The sequence below is a fragment of the Hydra vulgaris genome, chromosome 09 (assembly GCF_038396675.1).
Source record: "Hydra vulgaris chromosome 09, alternate assembly HydraT2T_AEP".
NCBI classification, from domain to species: domain Eukaryota; kingdom Metazoa; phylum Cnidaria; class Hydrozoa; order Anthoathecata; family Hydridae; genus Hydra; species Hydra vulgaris.
The window spans coordinates 57,701,764-57,728,359 of NC_088928.1; the positions used below are offsets into that span (position 1 = coordinate 57,701,764).

The following is a 26,596-nucleotide window of genomic DNA, read 5'->3' on the forward strand; positions in this document are numbered from 1 at the left end:
AGAAAGTGAGATTGCAGTTCGTTTGGCGTCTGGAGTATATTTATTTTGAATTCAATTTAAAAAGAGAAAATGGTAAAAAAAAAATTAAAAAAATGCTTGTGTTTTCAAAATACCAGCCTTTGTTGATTTAATAATTTTTAACGTTAAAATAAGAACTCTTTAAAGTTAAATAAATAATTAAATTCTATTTAATTATATAATTAAAAAAAAAATTTAATTAATCAATGGTAATAAATATATTTATATTTCAATATTAATAGTAAAACATTTTTAGTTATAATTGCACAAATAGTTCAGTTATTAGTATAATAGATACTTAACTTTGCATAACGTGTTTGCATAATTAAGCCAGCTTATTTAACAAACAGAAGTTCTTAATTTTACATTAAAACTATTTTTCTTTAAAAATTAATAAACTGGATCAGGTCTTGATAAGCTTTGGGTGGATGGAATTTGATAAAATTGATAAAAATTTCATAAATTTTTTTAATGACTTTCCAATGGAAAGTGTAGAGAAATAAGGTTGAATTTAAATAACAGTAATATTATAATTTTATTACCATGTAAAAACTTAAAGAAAGTGACTAATTTTCAAATACTTTCCACTTTCTGGAAATTTTTACACACACACTCACAAACACACACACACACACACACACACACACACACACACACACACACACACACACACACACACACACACTCGCACACACACATATTTGTCAGAAAGGTCTGGTGAGCACAAATGATATTATTATTTTAGTGAAATAAAAAACCTTTTTTAGTTTGAAATACATGTTTTGAATATATATATATATATATATATATATAAATATATATATATATATATATATATATATATATATAAAAATATATATATATATATATATTTAAATATATCTATATATATAAATATATATAAATACATATATATATACTAATATATATAAATATATATATAAATATATATGTATATATATATATATATATATATATATATATATATATATATATATGAATAAATATATATATATATATATCTATAAATATAAATATATATAAATATATATATATAAATATAAATATATATATATATATATATATATATATATATATATATATATATATATATATAAATAAATAAATATATATATATATATACACACACAAAACACATGTATTATATATATATATATATATATATATATATATATATATATATATATATATATATATATATATGTATATGTAACAATAGTATACAATACCTATTTGTATAACAAATAGTTACTGAATACTATTGCTTAAATCTAAAATGAATAATTTTTAAAGATTATTTAAATTTTTTCAAAGGTTTTATTGGATTAAATGAAGTATTTGACAAGTGTAAATGTGATTTAAAAAGACTAAATCATTAAGTTAAAATTAAAAACAATTGTTGAAAAAATGAGAGAAATGGAATGTAATCTTGCATACTTAGAAAAACCTGATGGTTCTGTCACATTGTCTCATGGTAAGAACAGTGTTATATAAGATTGTAAGAATTTATTGAATAAAAGTCTTTATTTGTTAATCTTTCTTCATTATATATATATATATATATATATATATATATATATATATATATATATATATATATATATATATATATATATATATATATGAATAAATATATATATATATCTATAAATATAAATATATATAAATATATATATATAAATATATATATATATATATATAAACATATAAATAAATAAATATATATATATATACACACACAAAACACATGTATTATATATATATATATATATATATATATATATATATATATATATATATATATATATATATATATATATATATATATATATATATAGGGCTCAATTTAATGGTCAGACATCGAACATAGTCTGGCTTAAACCTCAGATTGTCTGATCAATTTACAAAGTAACCGGAGATTTTGACAGATGAGAATTAAATTCTACAAAATAAATCTTGGACAGGAATAGCGTGTGATCAAAGGCTATTGCTGATTGTGCGAATGATTTTTTCTGTTTATATCTTGACCATTACTTTTTAGATGTTTTGACGTTTCAGGAATGCACTGAAAAAAGAAACGTTAAGCTAAACTTAAACTAGAAAAAAAAATTGAAATAACTAAAAGCAAAACTGTTCCTTATGAAAAAGAAAATAAATTAACTTTAAAAGCAAAACTAAAAAAACTCAAAATTAAAATTACTTTTACTTACGCTTTTAATTGCATTTGAAAAAATTTACTTTGAAATTTCTTTTAAAACATTTAATTAAAGTTATGTAATTTTACAAATTACTTCTATTGATTGTTTAATAAATGAACAAATTTTTTTTTTTTTTGTTAAACATCTTAGCTTCCAACAAGGCTGCAAGCAACCACTAATTAGTGTTGGAAGTTACTGGAATATTTAATATTAAAAAGTGAAATTAAATTATTGAAAATGAAAAATACAATATTATTAAGTTGTATAAACATTTTTTTCAAAAAGTTGCAAATAAAACTTGTTTAAAAAGATAAAATAGTCTTTATAAAGTTGTAATTTTTAATCATTTCATGCTTTAATTAGTAAATCAAGTTTAAAAAAACTTTTAAACAATTCTTTGTAAAAATAGAAACAAACAAACAAAAAAAAAATAAAGCAATTAAATCATGGGAAGATTTAATTTAACTTATTTAATTTAAAGTAACTTAAAAAAACAATCTTTTAAAAGATATTTAGAAATACGTGGAAAAATAATTTCAGACGTTTAAATTTATTATAAAAAATAAATAATACTTAAAAAAATTTAACTGTAACCTTTAATGTAATCAAAATGCCTTTATTTTAAACGACCATTATAACTTATTTTTTATTTTATTTAGAGCCTTCATTTTGAGGATTCAATAAAAATTTTAAAAAGTTATTCGTAATGTAATGATTTTTTAAATTGCATTTAAATTGTTATAACATTAAAACAGCAGTTGTCAAGTCGTAAAAAAAAAAAAAAAAAAAATTAGCATTGTCAGTTAAAGCGTGAAAATTAAAGTCAAGTTATAAAAACATACAATACTAAATTGAAACTATTATAAAACAAAAATCTGCGATGAAATATTCTAAATGATAAGCAAAGAAACTACAACTTCACAAGACTAACATTAAATAAACTGAATAATATGACAAAGATTTCAATTACATAACTCGGTTCCATAAAACTGTAAAAATTATATTTTAAAAATTTGATTGGACACTGTCCGACCCAAACAAGTTTTGATCAGACATTTTGTCCAGGACTTTATAAAAAGTTTTTTTGAGCCTTGTATTTATATATATATATATATATATATATATATATATATATATATATATATATATATATATATATATATATATATATATATATATATATATATATATATATATATATATATATATATATATATATATATATATACACACATATATGTAAAGGCTATTCTAGACCGTTTTCAACAGCGTCAGCCATATTTGGGTGCCCCCCGAATTAAATTTTTTTATTTTTACATTTTTTTTATGGGAAAATTGTTTTTTCCGCAAAAAAAATGCAGATTTTCTGTTAAATTTCTCCGGGATTTTGTACCACCGCCGAAATTTTTTTTCTCAGAATAGCCCCTGTATATGTATATGTATATGTATATATATATATATATATATATATATATATATATATATATATATATATATATGTATATATATATGTATATGTATGTATTTTAAAACAATTAGCAAGTAGCAAATAAAAAATTTACATTTGTTTATCTACTTTATTTATTAAAAGTTTATTATTTTGTTAGTAATTTTGTTGTAAAAGCAAAGATTATTTTTCCTAACACCATTTGCCAAAATTATATCGTTGTATATATCTTTATTAAAAAGTAATTGCTGTGCTCTACTGCGTTATAAATAAAAGTTAAACTTACGTTTTGTGCAAATTTTTGATACAGCCTCGGAACATGTTTTTAATTTTAAAATTTAATTTTGAGTAAAAAAAAAAAATGTTTATGAAGGAAAAGCGAAACAATTGTGATAAAAATGAACTAATTATTTTTTAAGAATAAATAAAATATAAATATTGAACAATATTCAGTAATATTGTTTCGTAAATTTGACAGTTAAGTTAAACCCAAGCATTAACTTCATTTTTAATAAACTTGAATATATTTTTTTAAATAAGAATTAATATGTGTATTTTTTTAAAATCAAAATCAAGTTATAGTTTTTTTATCAGAATAAAGTTATATATTTTTAATTAATTCGTTTTTAGTTAAATCATTTATTTTAAAATTATTAAATTTATTTATAATGATCTTTGCTTCAAGCTGAAAGTATTAGCGTTTTTCAAGAGAAAAATTGATCATTATAATAAAATGAAAAAATTAATTATAAATTATTTATTATTATATAGAAATTTAAGTAAATTTTTTTAAATTGCAATCAAAAGTTGCATAAATATTGTATTATATTATAGTGCTCTCAAGACGATAAATAAAAGTTTAATTATATATATATTTTTTTTCTGGTGGATTTTTTTTCTTTTACATTTCATTTAATAACTTTGTATTTAAAAAAAAATTGTTTTTAACTATAAAGAATTTTGTTTTCTGTTACTAAATATTTTGATAAGATAATTAGCTTCACTTCATAGAGATTAAGTTTTTATAGTTTTTAATTTTGTTTGAGTTTTTGTCACTAGTAAATATTTAACATAATTGTCATTTAAACTTTTGTAACAAACTTTTTTGCATAATTTATTCGAAAGTTAATTACTTCTTTTATCTTACCGCTTATAGATAAACTTAAAAGTTAAAAAATAATATAAAGTTGGTTAATGGATATTGATCTAGGTGTACATAATGCATACATAAATTGCCGGCAGCAATTAATAAAATAAGGCCTGCTATAGGCTTTTGGGCAAACTATCTGTTTATTATTATTATTTTTTAATGTATTCACCTCTGCAAGGCTGAGAAGGCTATTACAGTTGAGAAGGCTACTTTTTTGTGTGGTCACAACCCTCTCTCAACTCTATAACTCCGAAACACGAACCTTGACAAACAAGGATGCTGCGCAGAGAAACAAGTTGAGTGCGGTACTACCAGGGATATGGCAGGGATAAAACTCGGAACTTCTTGCTTATGAGGTGAGTGCTCTACCACTACACCACTAACGCATATATTATATTTGTTAAATAAATTGCTTATTAAATACAAAATTTAATTTTACTCTTGTTACAAGAATTTGCTGGTAATGTTTATTTAAATAGAATATATACATAATGAGCATTGTTTATTGCGCCATGAAAAAGTTCCTTAAACGAGTGTTTGCCATCCATTTATTTATTAGAACTTTACTAAAAATAAGCAATCACATATTTTAATAAAAAAATAAAAAAAATCAATCTGAAACTGGAACTTTTTTTTTTTTTAATTTGATGTAGTTTGTAGTAGCACAAGAATTTTTAATCATTAATCAATATCTAAAAATAGAAATATAAAATATATAAAAATAGAGAAATATATGAAATAATTACACTTTTACGTGATTGTTCCCGTAAAAAGGCCTGTATATAGATATACAATATATATATATATATATATAAATATATATATATATATATATATATATATATATATATATATATAAATATATATATATATATATATATTTACATATATATCTATAGTTTGTTGGCTTTGGGAAGAGCGGAAGGAAAAAAGTGATTCTTACGCCAACATATACGTCACTTTTAATTACTTTTAACTTTCGTCCAACATTTCCGTGTTGGACGAAAGTAAAAACCATTAATTTAATTACAAATTAATCGTTTTTTAAAAAAACCACAAAAACGCAAATTTAATTGACCAGAATGTTTTTAAAAACATTCTGAATGTTTTTAAAACATTTTAAATGTTTTTAACAATATAAACAATGTTTTTATTTTAATTTTTTTTAATAAAATGTTTTTATTTTTATTTTTTTTAATAAAATGTTTTTATTTTTATTTTTTTTACTGTAAATCATGCGCGGAGTGTTGCTACATCGACTATCTTATAGCCTGACTCGCAAGGGAGTGCTGCTACATCGACTGACAAATAGCCTGACTCGCAAGGGAGTGCTGCTACATCGACTGACAAATAGCCTGACTCGCAAGGGAGTGCTGCTACATCGACTGACAAATAGCCTGACCCGCAAGGGAGTGCTGCTACATCGACTGAGGGTTTGGTTGGGGCAGGCAGTCTATCATTATTAAAAAAAAAAATTCCGGTCTTGCATTTTAATTTTTACTTTTTGTCAACAAGATATGGAAAAAACTTTCGGACAACATCTAAGGGTTCTATATATATATATATATATATATATATATATATATATATATATATATATATATATATATATATATATATATATATATATATATATATATATATATATATATATATATATATATATATATATATATATATATATATATATATATATATATATATATATATATATATATATATATATATATATATATATATATATATATATATATATATATATATATATATATATATATATATATATATATATATATATATATATATATATATATATATATATATATATATATATATACACATATCTGCAGTGGCGGCCGGTGATAATACACTTTGGTGGGGCCAGGAAATATTAACCAAACTATCTCGCAACGACTTGCTGTCAGCGCAATTGATGCTTTCGTGTTTGTTAGGACGCTAGCGTTTTTTGATTAGTTGAGAGTTAAGAGCTAGCATACTTTCAAAATAAAGTATTTAATGACATTGAATCTTTTAAACCTACGTAAAAACCAGCAAAAACTGACTGAAAACTGACTGCCCTAATAGTTCAAAAGTGTCTTAACTCTTTTTAAAGTTATAAAACACCGTTCAGCATCAGCTGTATCACAGGCGTCACCAAAACAATCTCTATCAACTTTTATACTTCAGAAAATGTTTTAACCAGGTTATTTTCATGCATAATTGGGATAGGGCATTAATTGTGCTGATATCACTAAAAACAGCATTTTCAACAAAACGGTTAATTCCGACATCAACTTAACTTTGCTTAGTATTGGTTAGTTATTTTAATATTTTATATATGATTCCGAGGAAAATGTTGTATATTAAAATTGAAATATTTCAGATTTAAAATTGGTTTTCGGATCCCAATGAAAAACGTTTACAAGCCAATAAACTGTCAATTTTGTTCATGTTATTTTATCTTATTAATGAACCTAAATTATTGATAAATAAGATAACCTTAAACTATATTGTAACTATGACTTTAGCATGAATTAAAAGCAAACTTTATCAACAGTAGTTTAGTCAAGAAAGGCTTCTTAATTACCAATCGATAAAATAATAAAGAATGTAACATTACATATATACATTGAACTCTCTGATAGGTTCACATAAATTTTTTTGAGAATGGCGAAAGGGTCAACAAAAACAAAAAGATACTTTTACAACATTAAAAAATTTTTAAACATGTTTTTTAAATATTTTTATTATAATACAACACATATTTTACTTAATTAAATCCGTAATTCTTAAATACAACATTTACAATGTCAGTCATAAATAATAGTAAACTTCACATGATTATTTACATTGTCAAAGATGCTTTAACAAGTTCATGTAACTAAAGATAAAAACTTAACATCTGTTTGTAAGCATACATAACAGTACTTTAATGTTTATATAGTTTTAGTTATTGGGCTTCAGTTTTAACCCAAAAAAAAAACACTTCAATAAAATATTCTGATTATTTTATTTCTATGGTAATGTCAAACATGTTAAAATAATCTAAACTTTGTATATTTTTTTAATTAGTGCCTTTTTGGAAGTATCAATTATTGAAGCTGTATTAAGAAATGTAACAGTACCACCAGTGGTACAGTTTTAGTGGTTGAAAAAAATTTTGTTTATATCTTCTGTTGTTTTAGTTGTTTGTACCTTTGTTGTATCAAACTAATAATAATATTGACTAATTTTATAATATTTCTTGGAAACCCAGTTGCATTTTTTTGTTAATAAAAAATTCTTTAAAACTTGTGATTGATGTTTATCATCATGGTTGAAATTGGCTCTGGTTCAGCGTCAATCTAATTGGCAACTTAAAAGGTAGAATAACTCAACTGCCACCAAACAATGTAAATAATTTTCAATGGCTGATTCATTATGCCGCAGAATATAATGCATAAGCTATTTGGAAAAAATAAACTTTCCAATCCCTCATTGAGAATAGAACAAGAATTTCAAAAGTACATACAGTTTGTAGCTCTTATTATATTTGTAGAAATGACTAAGCTTTCTTGTATCACAATATTAAACTTGCTAAACATAACCATACACTTGCAATACATTTGTTCGATTAATACACAAATCAAAATTCTCATTAATATAGCCGAGCCACTATTTTTTTCTCTGTAAAAAAACAAACAAGCGTTATAAATTTAAAAAAAAATAAAACAATATATGCCTGAAAATGTAGTTCACTAACAAAATTTATAAAATGTACAAGAAAAAAAATAAAGCGAAATTTTTTCATATTTTAAAATCAATTTTCTAAACTGTTCAATTCCCCAAGAGTTTCTAAACTTATAATTTTATTCTTTTTACCATTATTATTTGTGTTATAATTATAGAGTAAAATGACTTGTCCTAGAAAATCTAGTTTCTGAAAATTAATAAAAATTAATTTTTTTTACCTAATTGTATCTCTTTAAATGTTTATATCAAACCAACATTTATACCAGTAATTTCTGTTACATTATTTTAAATATCATGTTTTTGCCATGTTCCTATTCCTATTAATTTATACTCCTAATAACTACATGGTAAATTTTATATCTACATATCCAGGTGAAGAAACCAATATTAACACTGTTAATATTGTAATATTAACATTGTTAATATTCACAGTAAAATTGCAATATTAACAAATGTATGATGTTTACAACATTATTTTTGCAAATAAATGTTTACATCTAATGTTATAAAGTTTCCTAATATTACTGTACCTTATTGAGTCAACAAACTTCTGACTTTTTGCAGCAGTAAATTCTTCACTCTTTGAATTCAGATGGGATGAAAAAGCGCCCTGCGGTGCGCTTTTTCATCCCATCTGAAAGCACAATAAGTTCTGCGCGCGCATCAAAAATTATATTACTACAAACAAATTAAATAGGGCCAGTAATAATCGGCCCAGCTGTTATTGGCAATGAATTAAAACAACGCTACAATACTTTGAATAAATTGCAAATAAAAATATTTAAAATTAGAACTTAAAACTATTTATTTTTATAAAACCTGTCTGCAAATAGTTTATCTAATAGTTGCATATTTACATATATATAAATACATATTTACATTAACAAATACTTTATTTTAAATAAATCTAGGTGGGGCTATGGCCCCAGCTAGGTGCCCCCATGGCCCCTATTGACGAGCCGCCACTGCATATATGTATATATATATAAATAAAATTAGATACATCTTAAATCTTAATATCAAATATGAATTTTACGAATGATATACATGTAGAGCTATCAGGGTATATTCTAGACTATTTTCGACAGTGTTAACTGCTTTTGGGTGCTGCCCAAATTAAAAATTGAGGACTTTTTTTTTAAACCTTTTTTACGGCAAATATGATTTTTTCCGCAAAAAATGCCCGCTAAACTTCTTTGGGAGAGGGAGTACCGCTGCCCAAAGTTTTTTTCCTAGAATAGCACCTTGCTATATGCAAATTAAGTGTTTATATCATGTATTGGAGTGTAGGTTATATCTATTATTGTGTTATATTATACAGGTTTCGGCAGGAGTAAATTTAAAAAAAAAAAAATTGAATTCATCTTTTCAAGGCCGCTAGTCGAGGAGGCTTGAGTGGCCTTGGAGAACTTTAGTTGTGGTTACAACACTCTCTCAACTGCATAACTCCGAAACACAAACCTTGAGAAACAAGGCTGCTGCGTGGAGAAACAAGTTGAGCAGGGTACACAGGGCTTGTGATGAAGAAAATCATCAAGCGTGTTATATCGCGCTCGTAAAATTAGAATACGTTTTCATTGAGCGTGATTATGTGCGCTCGAAATAACGTTGGCTAGTCCGATCATGAAAATTGCTGAAGTCGATGCTCATAAAAAGCTTTTTATTTTTTTATATCTTTTTTTATTTGTTACATAGTTCTTTCGTCAAAAAATGTTTGAATTAGTATCACACTTATGAAACTACTTCAACGAAGTAGATATTTATACTTCCAAACTTCTTGTATATTGTCAGATCGCGATTTTATTTTTAACTATTTATGTTATAAAAAAATAATATCAAACAAAAACGCAACTTCTTATTGATTTTGTATTGAAGTCTAATTTAGTGACTTAGTTTTGATTCGTTGTTTTGATATATGTATTTTAAAATGTTACGCTGTAAACTTAATTAACGACTAATGGTTTTTATATTTCTTGATATTTTTTATTCAAATTAATTATTTATTTTTTTTCTAAAATTTCTTTTTTAAATTTTGTTTTTTTTTATCTTAAAAAAATAACACAAGAATAATTTGAAATAATAATAAATTAGAATAATAACTTTTCATTTAATAAATGTTGACGTCATTATTTTGTTTCCTTTTCGAATGCGATTGCGAACATTCTAAACAACAGAATCGTTTTAAATTTGAGTTAAAATAAATAATAGTTAATAAAAAAACCTATACTATAAACAAAAACTAATTTTAAAAGTTACTCTATTATTAATATTTATTTTGATTATAAATGATGTGTGGAATATTAGAAACAATAAATCAAATAAATCTTACTTAATATTTTCACAAGATTAAGAATGCCCTGCAGTTTCAATTTTCTTATAGTGGTTTTCTAATTTTCTATTCTTATTTTATTTACGCATTTTTGTATTCACATTGTGTTTCCACATGCACATTCCATAATTGAAATTAGTGACTATTAACGACTTTAAACAGCTCATTCATTACGTTAGTGCAAAAGAGAACTACGTAGTGCTTTTTATATTTTATATTATATTTATTAGTGCTTTGATAATAGAATATCTTTTATAAAAAATCTTTTTTAAATATTTTATGAAAATAAAAAAATAATCCCGAACTATTGGACGAGCGTTATTTTATACGCTCGTTATAAACTGAACGAGCGTTGTTTATCGCGCCCTGAGCGTTTGAAAATACCGTTTACGGGCGCATTTTACGAGCAGAGCGCGATCGCGCTCGCTTCATTACAAGCCCTGGTACACCAGGAACATGGTGAAGATCGAAATAAATGCACAAGCAGTGAATCACCCATTTAAATTGGATATGATGGATGACGGGGCTTGCTTTGTAAAACTTTAAAAAATAGTTTTTTAAGTTTTATGTTTTGTATCATATCATTTTAAGTAATGTTTTGTATCATATCCAGGGCTCGAATTAACGTAAAAAAATTTAATCGCGATTTTTTTGTTGCTCATAACCCCTCCTCCACTCTTGCCGGAGGGGAGGAGGCATTATTTATTTTAACTATTTATTTATAATAACATATAATAAGTCTCATTTTTGCATAAGATGTCATAACATTTACGTTCAGCAGTTGTAAAGTAGCTTTAGTTATAATTTACATTATTACTATTATTATATTGCATTAAATCTAACGGCTGTTTTTTTGTAAAATCAATGAACTTGATGTAATCTTCTTTTAATTATTTCATTTTCTATTTTATTTACATATTTTTAACTGTTTAAAACAACTAGAATATTTAATTTTCTATAAATTTTTAACAGTAAAAATAATTATTTAAAACTCTAACAAAACAATCTCTAAATTTGAAACAGTTATAAAAAACTATTAGAAATGACGAAAACATTATTGTGATAAAATGTTAAAACATTTTCACGAAAACCCGCACAATCACAAACAAAAATGATAATTAAATTCTTATTAAGTAAGTTTTCTTATCTAAGTAACCTTATTAAATTCCCATGATATTTCTATCTATTGCTTTTTCATTCAATGTATTTTTTAATAAAAGTTAGCGTTCACTTTTTTCATTCAATAAAATAAAGCGAAAGAAAAAAATGTGTCTAAATAACAGAATCTTTTACGATCTAATACTTTTTTTGATTTAAGTTTTGACAAGTAATACGCAATATTAAACTTTTTCCGTAACGAGTCAGCATCTTTTACGGCCATTTTACCTAAACCATGCCCGATTGGAGTATTATGAATAACATGGTTAGATAATGAAACTGAACCTAATGTTGTTTGTTGATGAATTCGCGTGGCCTCTTTATGTTGCGCACTGCTTAAGTGCAATGCCAGTGAATCTTTTTTTATTGATATTGTTCCTGGTTTGATCCAGGTCATGGAAAACAATTTTGTTTGACTTATCCGTTTTTCAAATTGTTTACATAAACTGCATCTTAATCTTATAACTTCATTTCCATTTAAATCGTATTCTAACTCGCAATTAAAATGTTTTTCCCACTTTTAACTGTAGATAATCTGCATCTGTGGTCCTTATTTGCATCCATTTATTGCTATTAATTTAAAATTAGCAAGTGTACTAACAAACTTTAAAGTTTTATTTTAATAACTATTTAGAGTCTACATTGCCTTCCACTATTCTTCGCAAAATAAACTTATAAAAATATCATTAAATTTGTTCATAATGAATGAGCTAAATCGGAATAAAGCTCTTGAGAATTCGAGTTATGAAAGTGACTTATCAATCAATTAACTTTTATTTCTTTTTTCAATCAAAACCTTTTATTTCTTGATTCAAATAGGTATTTAATCGTTTGTTTTTTTATAAATTTTTCCTTCCTTAAACAATCGGTCTTTTTCCCGCATTTGAACATTTTTGCTAATTGATTTTCTAAATCTTTTATTTTTCTTTCTTTTACTTTATGCTCTGCTTTAAAAAAAAAATTATTGTTACAGAAGTCACTGCAGTTTTATACTGTAAAAGAACACTAAATATTCGCGAATAGAGTATCAATCTTCTAAAATAAAATAAGAATAATCACAAAAAAAAGAAAGATCACAAAAAAACAAATTTTAAGAAAAAACTAATTGCGAAGGTGCGAAAAGTAATCGCGATACGCTTAATTCGAGCCCTGATATCGTTAGTTTTTTTGAACTAATAGCTCCTTTTTTTTTGAATCCATGGCTCTAGTTCCTTTTTTTTTTTGCCCTGGTTCTGATTCCGGCAACTTTAAATATCTTTGAAATTTTTGATTACATTTTTTATGTACTAAAAAAATATTTTTTTTCAAAACTGATATTATTATTACCAGGTAGTTTCCAGATACCACATTTAATTCAAATTTAAACAAAAATTGTTTTTTGCTGTTTTAAATAAGTTTAAGTTTTAAATAAGCATGTATCTATTGTTTTCACTTTGGTTAAGTTTTATTTTAGATACTAAGTTAAAAAAGCAACTGTATAACTAAATATTGTGCATTAAAAAGTATAATTTATCTTTAAAAAGTTTTTAATTAAATATATAAAGTTTGAATAGCAGTCAAAAAATACTGAAGCTCTTTAGTGCTTTGTTGTTGTTGTTTTTTTACAGTTTTTTTCCCCTTACAGCGTGACAAGCTATGATCGTAGCTTTACCATCAGAGCGTGAAGAGCCACTAAAATACCTCTGTTTGTACATTAAAAATGGTAGTATTGAGTTGAGCACATCTTTTGGTATATTGTTTATCTATGGTTGGTATTAAAAATAAGTGATAGTGAAGAAAGTTTTATAGGTGACCAAAGTTGTACCAGCAAAGAATTTAGTACCAGCATGAATGAATCTTTGTTCTAGGAGATGACTGTGATCCTGATGTTGTTTGCTTTACTGGTGAATAAGAACCCAAACACTCAATTTCACCAGAGTCTAAGCCTATTGACTATCTTGACTTAATTTTTACACCTAATTTTTTGCAAAATATTGTTACTTTTACTAATAATTATGCTGATATATATATCAATCTTCATCATTTAAGGTCCCATCCAACATCAAGAGGTCATGGATGGATAAAACAGGGAAAAATCATCTTTTTAGAGATAAGAGTATTCCATTGAGTTGTATCAACGTGGTTCTCATCAAAAAAGCTAACCTTCAACTGTACTGGGATATAAGTCATCTTTTTGCATCTACTTCCTGGTTTGTTACCCACTTGAATCGTTAACAGTTCCAAATTTTATTTAAGTTTCTTTATTTTATAGACATCCATGTGCCAAATCAACAACCACTCAATAAGATTTATAAAATTAAGTTTTTAGTTGAATATTTTAACAACAAATTTCTACATTATTATCTACAAAGAAGCATTTCTATAGATAAGAGTATGGGTGGCTACAAAGGAAGGGCACTAGTAATTGACCGGGGCCATATTTAATAAAATATAGTTGGGACCGGGGCGGGGTTTGTGACTGGGGCTGTAAAAACATTTATACATTTTAAAGTATATTTTTTCAACTTCAAAATTTACGTTATATTTTGTATATATATGCATATATAAATATTATGATCAACATGATCATAATTACCATCATCAGATAATGATAATCATTGTCATCATCTGATGATGATGATAATAATGATAATCATCATGATAATCATCATCATCATCATCATCATCATCATCATCATCATCATCATCATCATCATCATCATCATCATCATCACCATCATCAGGCTTTAGACTTCCTCTTTTATGCTATTTTTCTAATATAAACAATCTAGAGCATTTTTTTTCTTAACTAAAGCTCATTCATACAATATGTAAGGCACTCTCTTCAAATTTTCTTACTTTTACCACTATCATTTTCTACTGAACTGCTACCTCTATACATGCTGATACCTAAATTACTTTAATCTTTTCTAATAAACGTTTATATATACAACATTTTTTGTAATCCATCTAAGATTATGCCTCCTTTTCTTGTCTTGCTAGTCACACCACACATCCATCTGATCATCTTCTCTTTTGGCTAATACTACACCATATAAATACTAAAGTTTATATAACTATAAAAGGATATTGTATGCCAGCATCAAAATAAATAGCAAACATATATGTTTATATCCAGAATATGTATGCATAGAGTGCACCTTGAAAGCTTTTTATTTTTTCTGTAATAAAAGTTTGGAAGCTTTTATTACTTTTTTTTCAATTTTAACCCTCATTCCACATTTTTGCACCATCAACTTGAGCAGTTGCTTCATTAAACATTATTCATTTTTTTTCATCTTTTTTACAAGAACATCTCTTTTAAGAACAAATGTCCTTTTATTATTGCCAATGTAAAAAAGTCCTGGCTGATGTTAAACTCTGTTACTCTGAGTTTACTAAATCTTGTATTTTATCTCAGATGTTAGGTTCTAGAGATTTTTGGCTAATCTTTAACAGTGTCATTAACTAAAGTAAGTCTAACATTTAATTGCTAATTCATGGGGCTGATCTTTTTACTTATCCCCAGAATAAAACAGAGTTATTTGTAAAGAAATCTTACTCTAACTTGACTCTCGGATATAATGGTTATACTCTTCCTGATCGTTAAACAGATTAACCCATTTAACATCGAAATCACTCTGACTTCCAATGTCAAAGTTAATTTTCAATTAAATTCTTCTTCAGTTTGTGCTACAGACAAGATTTCCATCATAGTCTTAAAAAAGTGTTCTCCAGAACTCTCTTCAATTTCTGCTAGATTTTTAAAAAGTGCTAAATAAGTGGTTCCAATTTTTCAAAATTCTAGAAAACACTTTGACCTCTCCAACTATTTTACGATTAGTCTTCACTTTGTTATTAGTTTCTTTATATAAAGGTTTTGAGGTTATTAAATTATTTATTTCTAACAGCAGCGTTAAAGTTATTCTGAAGGCCTACAATCTTCTTTATTTCTAGTAACTTTAAGGGTACCACAAAATTCTGTCTTTGTTCCTGTATTATTTCTTATCTACAATAACGATCTTTATGAAATCTAAAGTAGCTCTATTTGCTGGCGACTCAACTTTATACTCTTGTCTTGACAAAAAATCTTCACTTTTTAGTTGCTTAGAACAAGCAGTCGATTTTCAATTTGATCTCTCTTCTGTAACAACGTAAGGCTTGCGGTGGATTATGGATTTAAATTCTGGGCTTAAAATCCAAAATTTTTGTAAAACAATAAAACTCATTTATTTACTGCAAAAAAAATTGCAATATTGTTGGCATTTCTATATTGAGGAATAACAACCCTCTTACTCTCAGACAAAGTCTAAAATCACATTGTAAATGTAATTAGACCTGCTTTATCTGCCAAGCTTGAGCCACTCTCCCATTGTTGTAAGGTTGTATTTGTTTCTTTTTTCTAAAATTACAATCATGGTCAATGCTCAAACAAACTACCATCTCTATAACGATAAACTAAAACTCATTCTTGCATGGCTTTTTATTCTGCAAGGTGCATCCTTTTACAATATCTGTCCTTTCATGCTATAAAAACCTTTTATTAATCCAGTTTTTCTCTTTAAACATCAAAAAAATCTTACTCATCTTCATGTTTTCCTTTTTATACAAATTACAACTTTTCAAGTCTTCAATTTTTCTTAGTATTTTAACTTATTCTCTGTTTTAATGTAACTCTGTTTTAACTTATTCTCTGTTTTAATTTTAACTTAACAGTGGTTGCTTGCAATCTTGTTGGAAATAAATTAGAGTTTGAAAATATATAAATGTAGGCCAGTATTTAATAAATAGTAAATGTAAGCATAAAATTATAATATATTAAGTATTATAAATTTTTTTCTAGCCCTAGCTAACAACCCCTGTTAAATCTTATAATTTTCACTTACTAAAAGGCACCACATCTGTGTCAATATATGCCAAACAAAATGCCATTCTTAGTTTAGGATTGAATTATGTTGTGTTTCAGACAGCACCAATGGTTATTTATGTCAATTTAAAGTTTATAAGGAAGGAAAAGACCCAGATGTGGAAGCCATTGCTTATGGTATAACTTATAGTTTAGTTTTTCGTTTTTGCGCCTAAGTTTCTTCATCAAAGTCAACACATAAATGTTGACAGTTATTATATTTCTCCTCAACTGTATATACTCATCAGACCACAGCAGCAGGCACAGTGAGAAATGTGGTATGAAACCAATTGTTGTTGCCTTTTACAATAAAACCATGGGGTGTGTAGATTCAGGGTTCCCACTCCTCCTTAAAAACCTTAAATATCCTTAAAAAAAAAACAACCTCCTTAAAAGTCCTTAAATAACCTTTAAAAAAGTTAAAATTTGACTGCTCTTCTTAATTTCTCTTTATTTATTTTTTTAATAATCTCGTAAATTTTATTAAAGTGAATGCATTATACTAATATAACTCACAATGATAACTTAATAAAGAAGAAAATATATAGTTCTTTGATAGCAAGCCTATATTTCTATTATATATATATATATATATATATATATATATATATATATATATATATATATATATATATATATATTTATTTTTTTAAATTAATTAATAACTTGAAAAAACGTTTATTGGCTTGAGGACACTCTCAACGTCTTATCAAAGAGTTCTTTAGTGCTTCAGACCTCAGCAACAACGTATAAGTCATATCATTACACGTCGAGCGATTTATATATGACTTAAGCAATTTTACGTAAGCAGTAAGCGATTTGATTAAGCGATTTTTTATTATTTTTTAGCTTTTAAATTATTTTATAAGCAGTAAGATAAAAGGAACTAATTTGAAAAAAAGTCACATTAACTTTTTAATGACGTTTATGTGAAAATGTTAGTTACAAAAGTTTGAATGGCATTTATGTTAGATATAAGCGCTATTTACAAATAAAAAAAAAGCATATAAAATTAAAAGTTTATTTTTATTTTGCTTTTAAGTTATTGTAATGATTGATTTTTTTGTTTGATTAACGAAATGATTAATACTTTAAGCTTGAAGCAAAGATCATAATAACATTTAATTCTGATAAAATATATATATAGTTTAATTTAAAACTAATTTATTAAAACTACATAATTTTATTCTGATAAAAAAAATATATAATTTATGATTTAAAAAATATATTTAAGTTTATTAAAATTAAAGTTAATGCTTGGGTTTAGCTTAACTGTCAAATTTATCTAAAAATATTACTAAATATTGTTCAATATTTAAAATTTATTTGTTTTAAATAATCTAGCTCTTTTATATTGCAATTGTTTTTTCGGTTTTCCTTCCTAAACATTTTTTTTACTCAAAATTAAATTTTAAATAAGTATAGCTGCATCAAAAATTTGCACAAAACGTAAGTTAAAGTAAGTTTTTTTTATAATGCAAGTTAAATCGCAGCGATTAGATTTTAATAAACGATATATACAGCGGTATAATTTTAATAAATGATGTTTGAAAAAATAATCTTTGCTTTTACAACAAAATGTTAATAAAATAATAAACTTTTAATAAATAATGTAAATAAATTAACATAATTTTTTTATTTGTTACTTCCTAATTTTTTTAAAATAAACAATCATTTCAATTAAGCCGCAATTAGAAATTTAAGAAATAATCATTTAAAATTCAAAAATTTAACATATTTTAATTCATTTATGCAAATGTCGAGAAAAGAAAGACATTTGTTAATATCAAACATTTTTAAAAATGGAATATTAAATTTAATTATTTAATATTAAAAAAATAAAAAGAAAAGAAATATTCCCTTATAGTAATAATAAAAAAGAAGTTAAATAACATTTAACTCATTTTGCGATAATTAATATTATTGCAGTGATATAAAAAAAGTTAAAATCTTAAAAAAAAAAAAAAAAAAGAGAATTTTATGACATCAAATTCACATTAGGCTATTGCATTAGGCTAAGCATTTTTTATTTAAAATAAGGGCTGCCATGATATGTATATATATATATATATATATATATATATATATATATATATATATATATATATATATATATATATATATATATATATATATATATATATATATATATATATCAGTCTTAGACAGGAATGGCATGCAAATTAATGCTATTGCTGACCATGGAAATGATTTTTTGTTTGTTTACAACTTGACCATTAGGGTGTCCCAAAAATTGATGAAAATTTGAAAATCAAGAGACTATACCCTCCAAACTGTGTAATTTGGTCTATAAAGATAGAATATATAAAAAATTTTGATCTAAAGTTAGCAACTTTGCTAGATGTGTAATTATAAATTCCGAGAGATTTATATTTTTTTATGGTTTTATCCACATATTACTGAGATAATTCTCCTTCAATAAATATAACTTACAAATTTATTTTGCAGAATTAAATAATGAAATAAACAACCTTTAGAGCAAGAAAAAATGAATCACAAAGTTAAAAACCTTTTTTTTATTAAAGTAAACGCATAGGAAAATAGTTATGAAGTATATGCTTTGTGAGTTGATCTTTTGGCATTTTGGCTTGTAATTTTTTTTTATGATCTTTTGCAACAAGCATTATCTTTTGCCTTTGATAATCATTTGTAGATGCCTTCACAAAGTCTTGTATAAACTTGATGTTTCTTTCTGCACAATCATAAGTAGTAGAGAGATATTTTACAAATAAACAGAATTTACAAAAACTTTCAGTATTATTCCAAGATTTTACTCCACCGTAATCCCATTGTTCAACTTTGCTTTTTGAAACTCCAATAATTTTAAAAAGATATCAAGACTCTGGACGAACCAGAAGAGATAATGTTGTTTAGGAATCAAGAACTGGAATAATTTGAGGATACCCAATATGGGATGTAGGCATAGGAAATTTAAGTAGATTATTAATCATTTTTATTTTTTCATTGTCTTCAATGTCACGATCTCCGATTGGTAACGCAACAAGCTGTGGAGATAAGTACCAAGAATGTCATTTTATACTCTTTTTTTAAAGACTGTCCTAACTGGTCATCGTATTGCTCTTGAATTTTAAGACTTACCCTGAAAGCATCAAGGTCATTCTTGGGTGCTTTGCTAGACTGAGAGCTTTTTAAAAACCATGGTTCATAAAGAATGGTGGTAAAAAAACTTGTCATAAAATGTGCCTCATGACAAGCAAAGGTTAATGGAATTTAAAATTAGTCCATCTGCCATAAAATGTGCCTCATGATAAGCAAAGGTTGATGGAATTTAAAATTAGTTACATTTCCACCAAGATAAAAAGCAACAAGCTGGTAAAGGTTTTTATAATCACCTCTTGCAAAAGTATTTTTGAGCATAGCTTTTAAACAGAAAGTAAGGGTATCTTTTGCAAGAGTGTACAACACTGAATCAACTTCTAGGTTATCCCAACTCATTTTTACAATACTATTTAGAGTGTTCACTTCTCTACAAACTTTGTTCCTCTTTTTTTTTTAACTTTAAATATAATGCTCTATGGGGACCTTTTGTCTTTCCTGTGAGTACTTCCATGAAGTGAGGCATATGCAGCTCATATATGTGATGCCTGCGTAACAGCCATATTAAAGGGAGGTTAAGTTTTACGCTCAGCAATTGAATTGCTCAAGCATATTTCCCCATGTTACTACTAGTTGTATCGCAGCAGCAAGCAAGCAGTTGATTAACACACTTGTAATATTCTAATAATTTTATTAGTTCAATTGCCTGGAATGCTCCAGTACCATTTTTTAATTGGACAATCCCAAAGCAATATATCGTTGCAATCTGGAGCATCAGGAGAACTAACACTCACAGTTAATCTGTGATAAGCAACAAATATTTGAAGGTCTTCTGAAATTTCTTTAACTAGTTTAGTGTCAAAATGTAAAACTAGTCTTTTACCTTTTAGTAAATCAGTTATTTGCTTTCTTTTCAGTTTTAACAATTTAAGCTGCATCATCTTTTTCTTCAATGAACATTTTCCTTTCCTTCATTTGGTCTTTAAAAAATTCTAGATCATTTTCAACTACTTCTTGATCATTATCAGATGCTCTGATTTTCTACTCAAAATCCATTTTTGAAATATTAAAAATATTACTTAACTCAAATTTAATTTCTTCTACTAGAATGTTATGTTTTGTTTTATTTTTAAACTCTAGTGATTTCATTTTTAGCATTTTAGTGTATTTTTAGTGCAATTACAGGTAAGCTAACAAAAAACAAGTACCAAATGAAAAAATATTCATTATTTTAAAGGTTACTTATTACCTTACTTGAGCTTCTTTCTGAATATCTCCAAAACCTGCTTTGATCCATACATAAATAACCTCGGCAATAACACAATTGATCCCAAAATAAACTCCTTTAAAACACACAAGTTCAAATCCAAGTTGTTTTTGTGGACACGTAATATCTTAACACATTTCCCACAGAAGGCAGTTGGTTTGTTGGCAATTTGTTTATAGGATAATTAAGAAGGTAAACAGTTTTTCTTAGACTAATAGAGCAATTGTATTTTTTCTTTGCTCATTGCTTTATTTTCGTTTTTGAAAATTCCACGTTAAAAACAAATAAAAATTGATATTGTGAATATTTCTGCACTAGTTACAATTATTTAACAAGTAAATCTATTAGAAAAATTTATAAACATTCTTAAGCTATCTAATAATCTGTATGATTTTAACAACAATGCTTTTTTCATGACAATTATTACAAAAGCGAAAGTAACAAAAACACGGAAAAAATTGTTATACTCAAACTTTCAAAATATACCTATAGCAGTTATCGACTAAATGAACCATAACATATGGGTATTTTCTTTTTCTACAGGCCGAATCCCAAACACTTGAGGGTATAGTCTTTTTTTTTTTTTTTTTTTTTTTTGACACCCTATTGACCATACTGTTTAGATGTTTTTGCGATTTAAGCATTTGAGAAATGCGCTTAATGAAGAAATGCTAAGCAAAACTTAAACTAGGAACAGTTAAAAACACTAAAGAAAAAAGAAAACAATTTCTTACAAAAAAAAAAGATTAAAGCTTTAAAATAAAATTCCAAAAACTCAAACTCAAAGCAAATATTGCTTTTTGCTATGTTTTTAATTGCTTTTGAAATAAATTACTTTAAAACTTATTGTTTTCTCTTTTGATAAGTTACGCAAAACGCTTTTACAAATTACTTCTAATGGTTGTTTAATAAATGAACAAATTTTATTTAAATTATTGAAAAGTCTAGTTAATTTATTGCAAAGAATATATATATTATATAATAATAACCATTTTAGGGGAGTGTGAGCAAGAACAAGAGCTAAAGCTGTTGCTTACCGCTGAGGCCTATTTATATATATATATATATATATATATATATATATATATATATATATATATATATATATATATATACATGTATATATATAAATATATATATATATATATATACATGTATATATATATATATATATATATATATATATGTATATATATATATATATACATGTATATATATATATACATATATATATATATATACATGTATATATATATACATGTATGTATATATATATATATATTTATATATTATATATATATATATATATATATACATATATATATATATATAATATATATATATATATATATATATATATATATATATATATATATATATATATATATATATATATATATATATATATATATATATAGTGTAGCACAGTATATATATATATATATACTGTGCTACACTATATATATATATATATATATATATATATATATATATATATATATATATATATATATATATATATATATATATATATATATATATATATATATATATATATATATATATAGTGTAGCACAGTATATATATATACACATGTATATATATATATACATGTATATATATATATATACACATGTATATATATATATGTACATGTATATATATACATGTATATATATATATATACACATGTATATATATATATATACATATATATATATATATATATATACATATATATATATATACACATGTATATATATACATATATATATATACATGTATATATATATATTTATATATTATATATATATATATACATATATATATATATCTACATATATATATATATATATATATATATATATATATATATATATATATATATATATGTATATATATATATATATATATATATATATATATATATATATATATATATATATATATATATATATATATATATATATATATATATATATATATATAGTGTAGCACAGTAATTAGGAAGAACAACAAAACAAATTAATATTCCCATAAAGTGTACCTAGATTTATAACTAACTTTTAGCTAATTAAATTTTTTATTAAAAAATATAATTTAAGTTGTTGTTTACATATTTATTTGTGCTTAAAAGATTAAAAATTGCTAATATGTTTATTTTTGTAATTGCAAATGTGCATTTTTTTTTGTTAAAAAAACTGATTATTTTATATAAATTGTTTTTCATTTAAAAGTCTTTAAAATTAAATATAATTTTAATAATTAAAAAGTTAAGTTTAGTTTTGAAAGAATGTAAAATAACTAGAATGTAAAATTTAGTTTCAAAGGAATGTGTTTTAGTTTTAAAGGAATGTAGTTTAGTTTCAAAGGAAGGTGAACAAAGGATTGAGTATAAGTTTGTTTAAAAATAAGCTTTAAGGAAATTTCATCAGTATGTTTGTTATTATCGGTTTAAATGGTTTAAAATTAAATTTAATTACAATGCGGTACTTTAAAATACACAAGTGATGCAATTTAACTTTTAACAATGTAAATATCAATATCAAAGCTGTGTTAAGTTACGTTATGTATACAAATAAATAATGAAATTATAGTGAATACTTGAATTTAACTAATTTGATTTTTAATTTTAATAAAGTGAGGCCATTACTAAATTTTGTTACCTAAATGACTTTTATTTCCCCTTTTTTTATATTTTTATGTAAACGATATTCCTTGTAAGTAGTTTTAAACACTGCTGCAAAAGTTCCTTTTAAATGTGTATTATACAGGTATAAAAACTTTTCATGCCTGAGATTTTTGCATAACACTTTTCACACTTGTGATAAAAAAGTTACAGAAAATTTTGGGACGACTAAATAAATGGGAATTTCATAAGTCCAAACTGGTATAAGTGCAAATGGTGTAAGTGCGAACTGTGTAAGTGCGTAAATGTAAACTTGCATAAGTGCGAAGCAGTTGCAAAAACTGGCATTAGTGCAAATTGGCATATATGCAAACTAGTATAAGTGCATTGAATAAATTTGAAAACATTGACAGAAGTGCAAATTGAAATAAGTGCTTACTGGCATAAGTGCAAATTGGCATAAATGCGCTGAATAAAATTGCAAATATTAACATTAGTCCAAATTGGGGTTTTGTACTTATGCCAGGTTGCACTTATGCAAATGTTTGAAAATTCTTTTAGGGCACTTATGCCAGTTCGCACTAATGCCAGTTTTTGTAATGCTTTGCACTTATGCCAGTTCGTTCTTATAAAACTCGCACTTATTCAGCTTCCCAAAAATTTTTCAAGCCTGAATTTTAAAGTTACAAAAAACATCATCAAAAATAAAATTTTTCACACCAGTAAAAATTTTAGGTAGGTAAAGTTTTATATTGAATAAGTTTTGCAGCAGTGTTTGAATAAATCTCGACAAGACCAATAGTCACTATAGTCAAAAAATAATTGGATAATGATTGGCACTTCTAAATTTAAAAAGAACTAAAAATCAATTACATATATATATATGTATATATACACACACACTCACACACACACACACACACACACACACACACACACACACACACACACACACATATATATATACATATATATATATATATATATATATATATATATATATATATATATATATATATATATATATATATATATATTTCAAGTTATATCTAATTTAATCAAACATTAAGTTAATGAAAATAATTAATCCAAGAAATGAAAGATTTTTTGAACAAAAAAGAAGAATTTTTATGGAAGGTGTCTGTTTCTTTTGTTTTAGAAATTATCTGCAGTTGAAGAAAACAGTTTTTCAACACCTGTGGATAGTGTGAGATATTGTTTCAACCTTTGTAAATGCTAACTTGAATTTGGTATTTACATTTTTTCTATAATCAGCTCTCGGAATTAGGAAAAATAAAGTCAGCAATAATTTGCTAACCTCAATCTGTGTAAGATCAGCAACAGGTCGGCAGAAAAAATGTAAAACAAAGGTTTGACCATGAAACATAGAAACAAGGTCGACGATTTTTTGCTGACCTCAAACTCTTCTAGGTCGGCATTGCTGAATGCTGACCCTAATTCTGAGGTTTGCATAATATTTTCAAAACTTTGTCCAAAGCATTGAGAAGCCATTAGACAATTCAAAAAATTGTTAAACACTTCTTTTATCATTATGGAAGAAGGCATTTGGTCTTGTTTGAGTTTGAGACTTGTACAATAATTTTTGACATTAGGTGCAAATAAGATGGATTTCTTTCATTGTCATCAGATAGAATATGAGTTGCAGGAGCCAATTCATCTTTAAGAGGTTCAAAATTGTCCCTTTTGGGACAAAACAAAGTGTCCAAGATTTTGCAAAGCAACTTGATAGTGGAAAAAAATACCACTTGTATTTTGGGTTTAGTATTAGTGACAACTGAATAATATTCTGTTTTTTCAATTGCTGGTAAATTGCTTTTCTATTGCATTTGCTGGTAGATAAAATTTAATTTGCAGGAGCCAACACATTATTAGGAGGTTCAAGGTTGTCCATTTGAGACATAACAACGTATTTAGCATTTTCATAGCATTTTATAACTCCTGAGCGCTGGTGATGCTGGAGGTTGTTTCCAAAGCTTTAATTATTGTTGTCACAAATAAACTGCACAAACTGATGCAAAAATTAGTACCTGACAACATTTTTGTTGACTCCTCAAAAATGTCCACTCCTTTTCCACTAAGGCATAAAATTTAATCGCCACAGAAGGAATTTTGATTAAGGTGGCAGCAGAGGCTGGATTTAGATGTAAGTTTATTCAAGCATAGCTTAATAATAAAAATAAGGTATGAATATTAATTAAATAGTAATTTAAACAAGAAAATTAATTAGTTTTTATATAAGCCAAACCTCATTTCCATTAATTCTCAAACTCAATTCAATTTAAAAAAATCTATTTTTCAACATTTTCAAAGTTTAAATTTAAAATCAACATTTTTAAAGCTCCTGGACATCAGAGATTTAAAAACTGCACTCATATTGGGACTCTGCATCCCTTTTTTTTTTATAACACTTAAACTAAATAAATAAGTTTTCCTCACTATTATTAGGCTATTAAATCAAGTGTTCAATCAAGCTGTGTGTCTGTGTTGTATGCGAACATATATAAAAATGCTGTCTTTTAATCTATGCTCTTTATCAATCAGAAGTTTAAGGATGTTTATGTTTGTTATATTTTACATTTCCTATGTTTCATGTTTATTACTTATTATTTATTGATATTTTGGTTTTATTTTCCATTTTTTCGATTTTTTAAATCTTAATCACT

General features: G+C 25.0%; 1 protein-coding gene across 1 annotated transcript in view; it reads left to right on the plus strand.

Annotated features, from left to right (window-relative positions):
- Positions 1-1,349: 1,349 nt before the first annotated feature.
- The window catches only part of LOC136084887 (exosome complex component RRP46-like), a 42,689-nt gene continuing 17,442 nt past the window's right edge, over positions 1,350-26,596 (plus strand). The window contains exon 1 of the mRNA XM_065806152.1: positions 1,350-1,513. Coding sequence (XP_065662224.1) covers positions 1,447-1,513 — 67 coding nt within the window. The 5' untranslated portion in view covers positions 1,350-1,446. The remainder of the gene's footprint in view (positions 1,514-26,596) is intronic.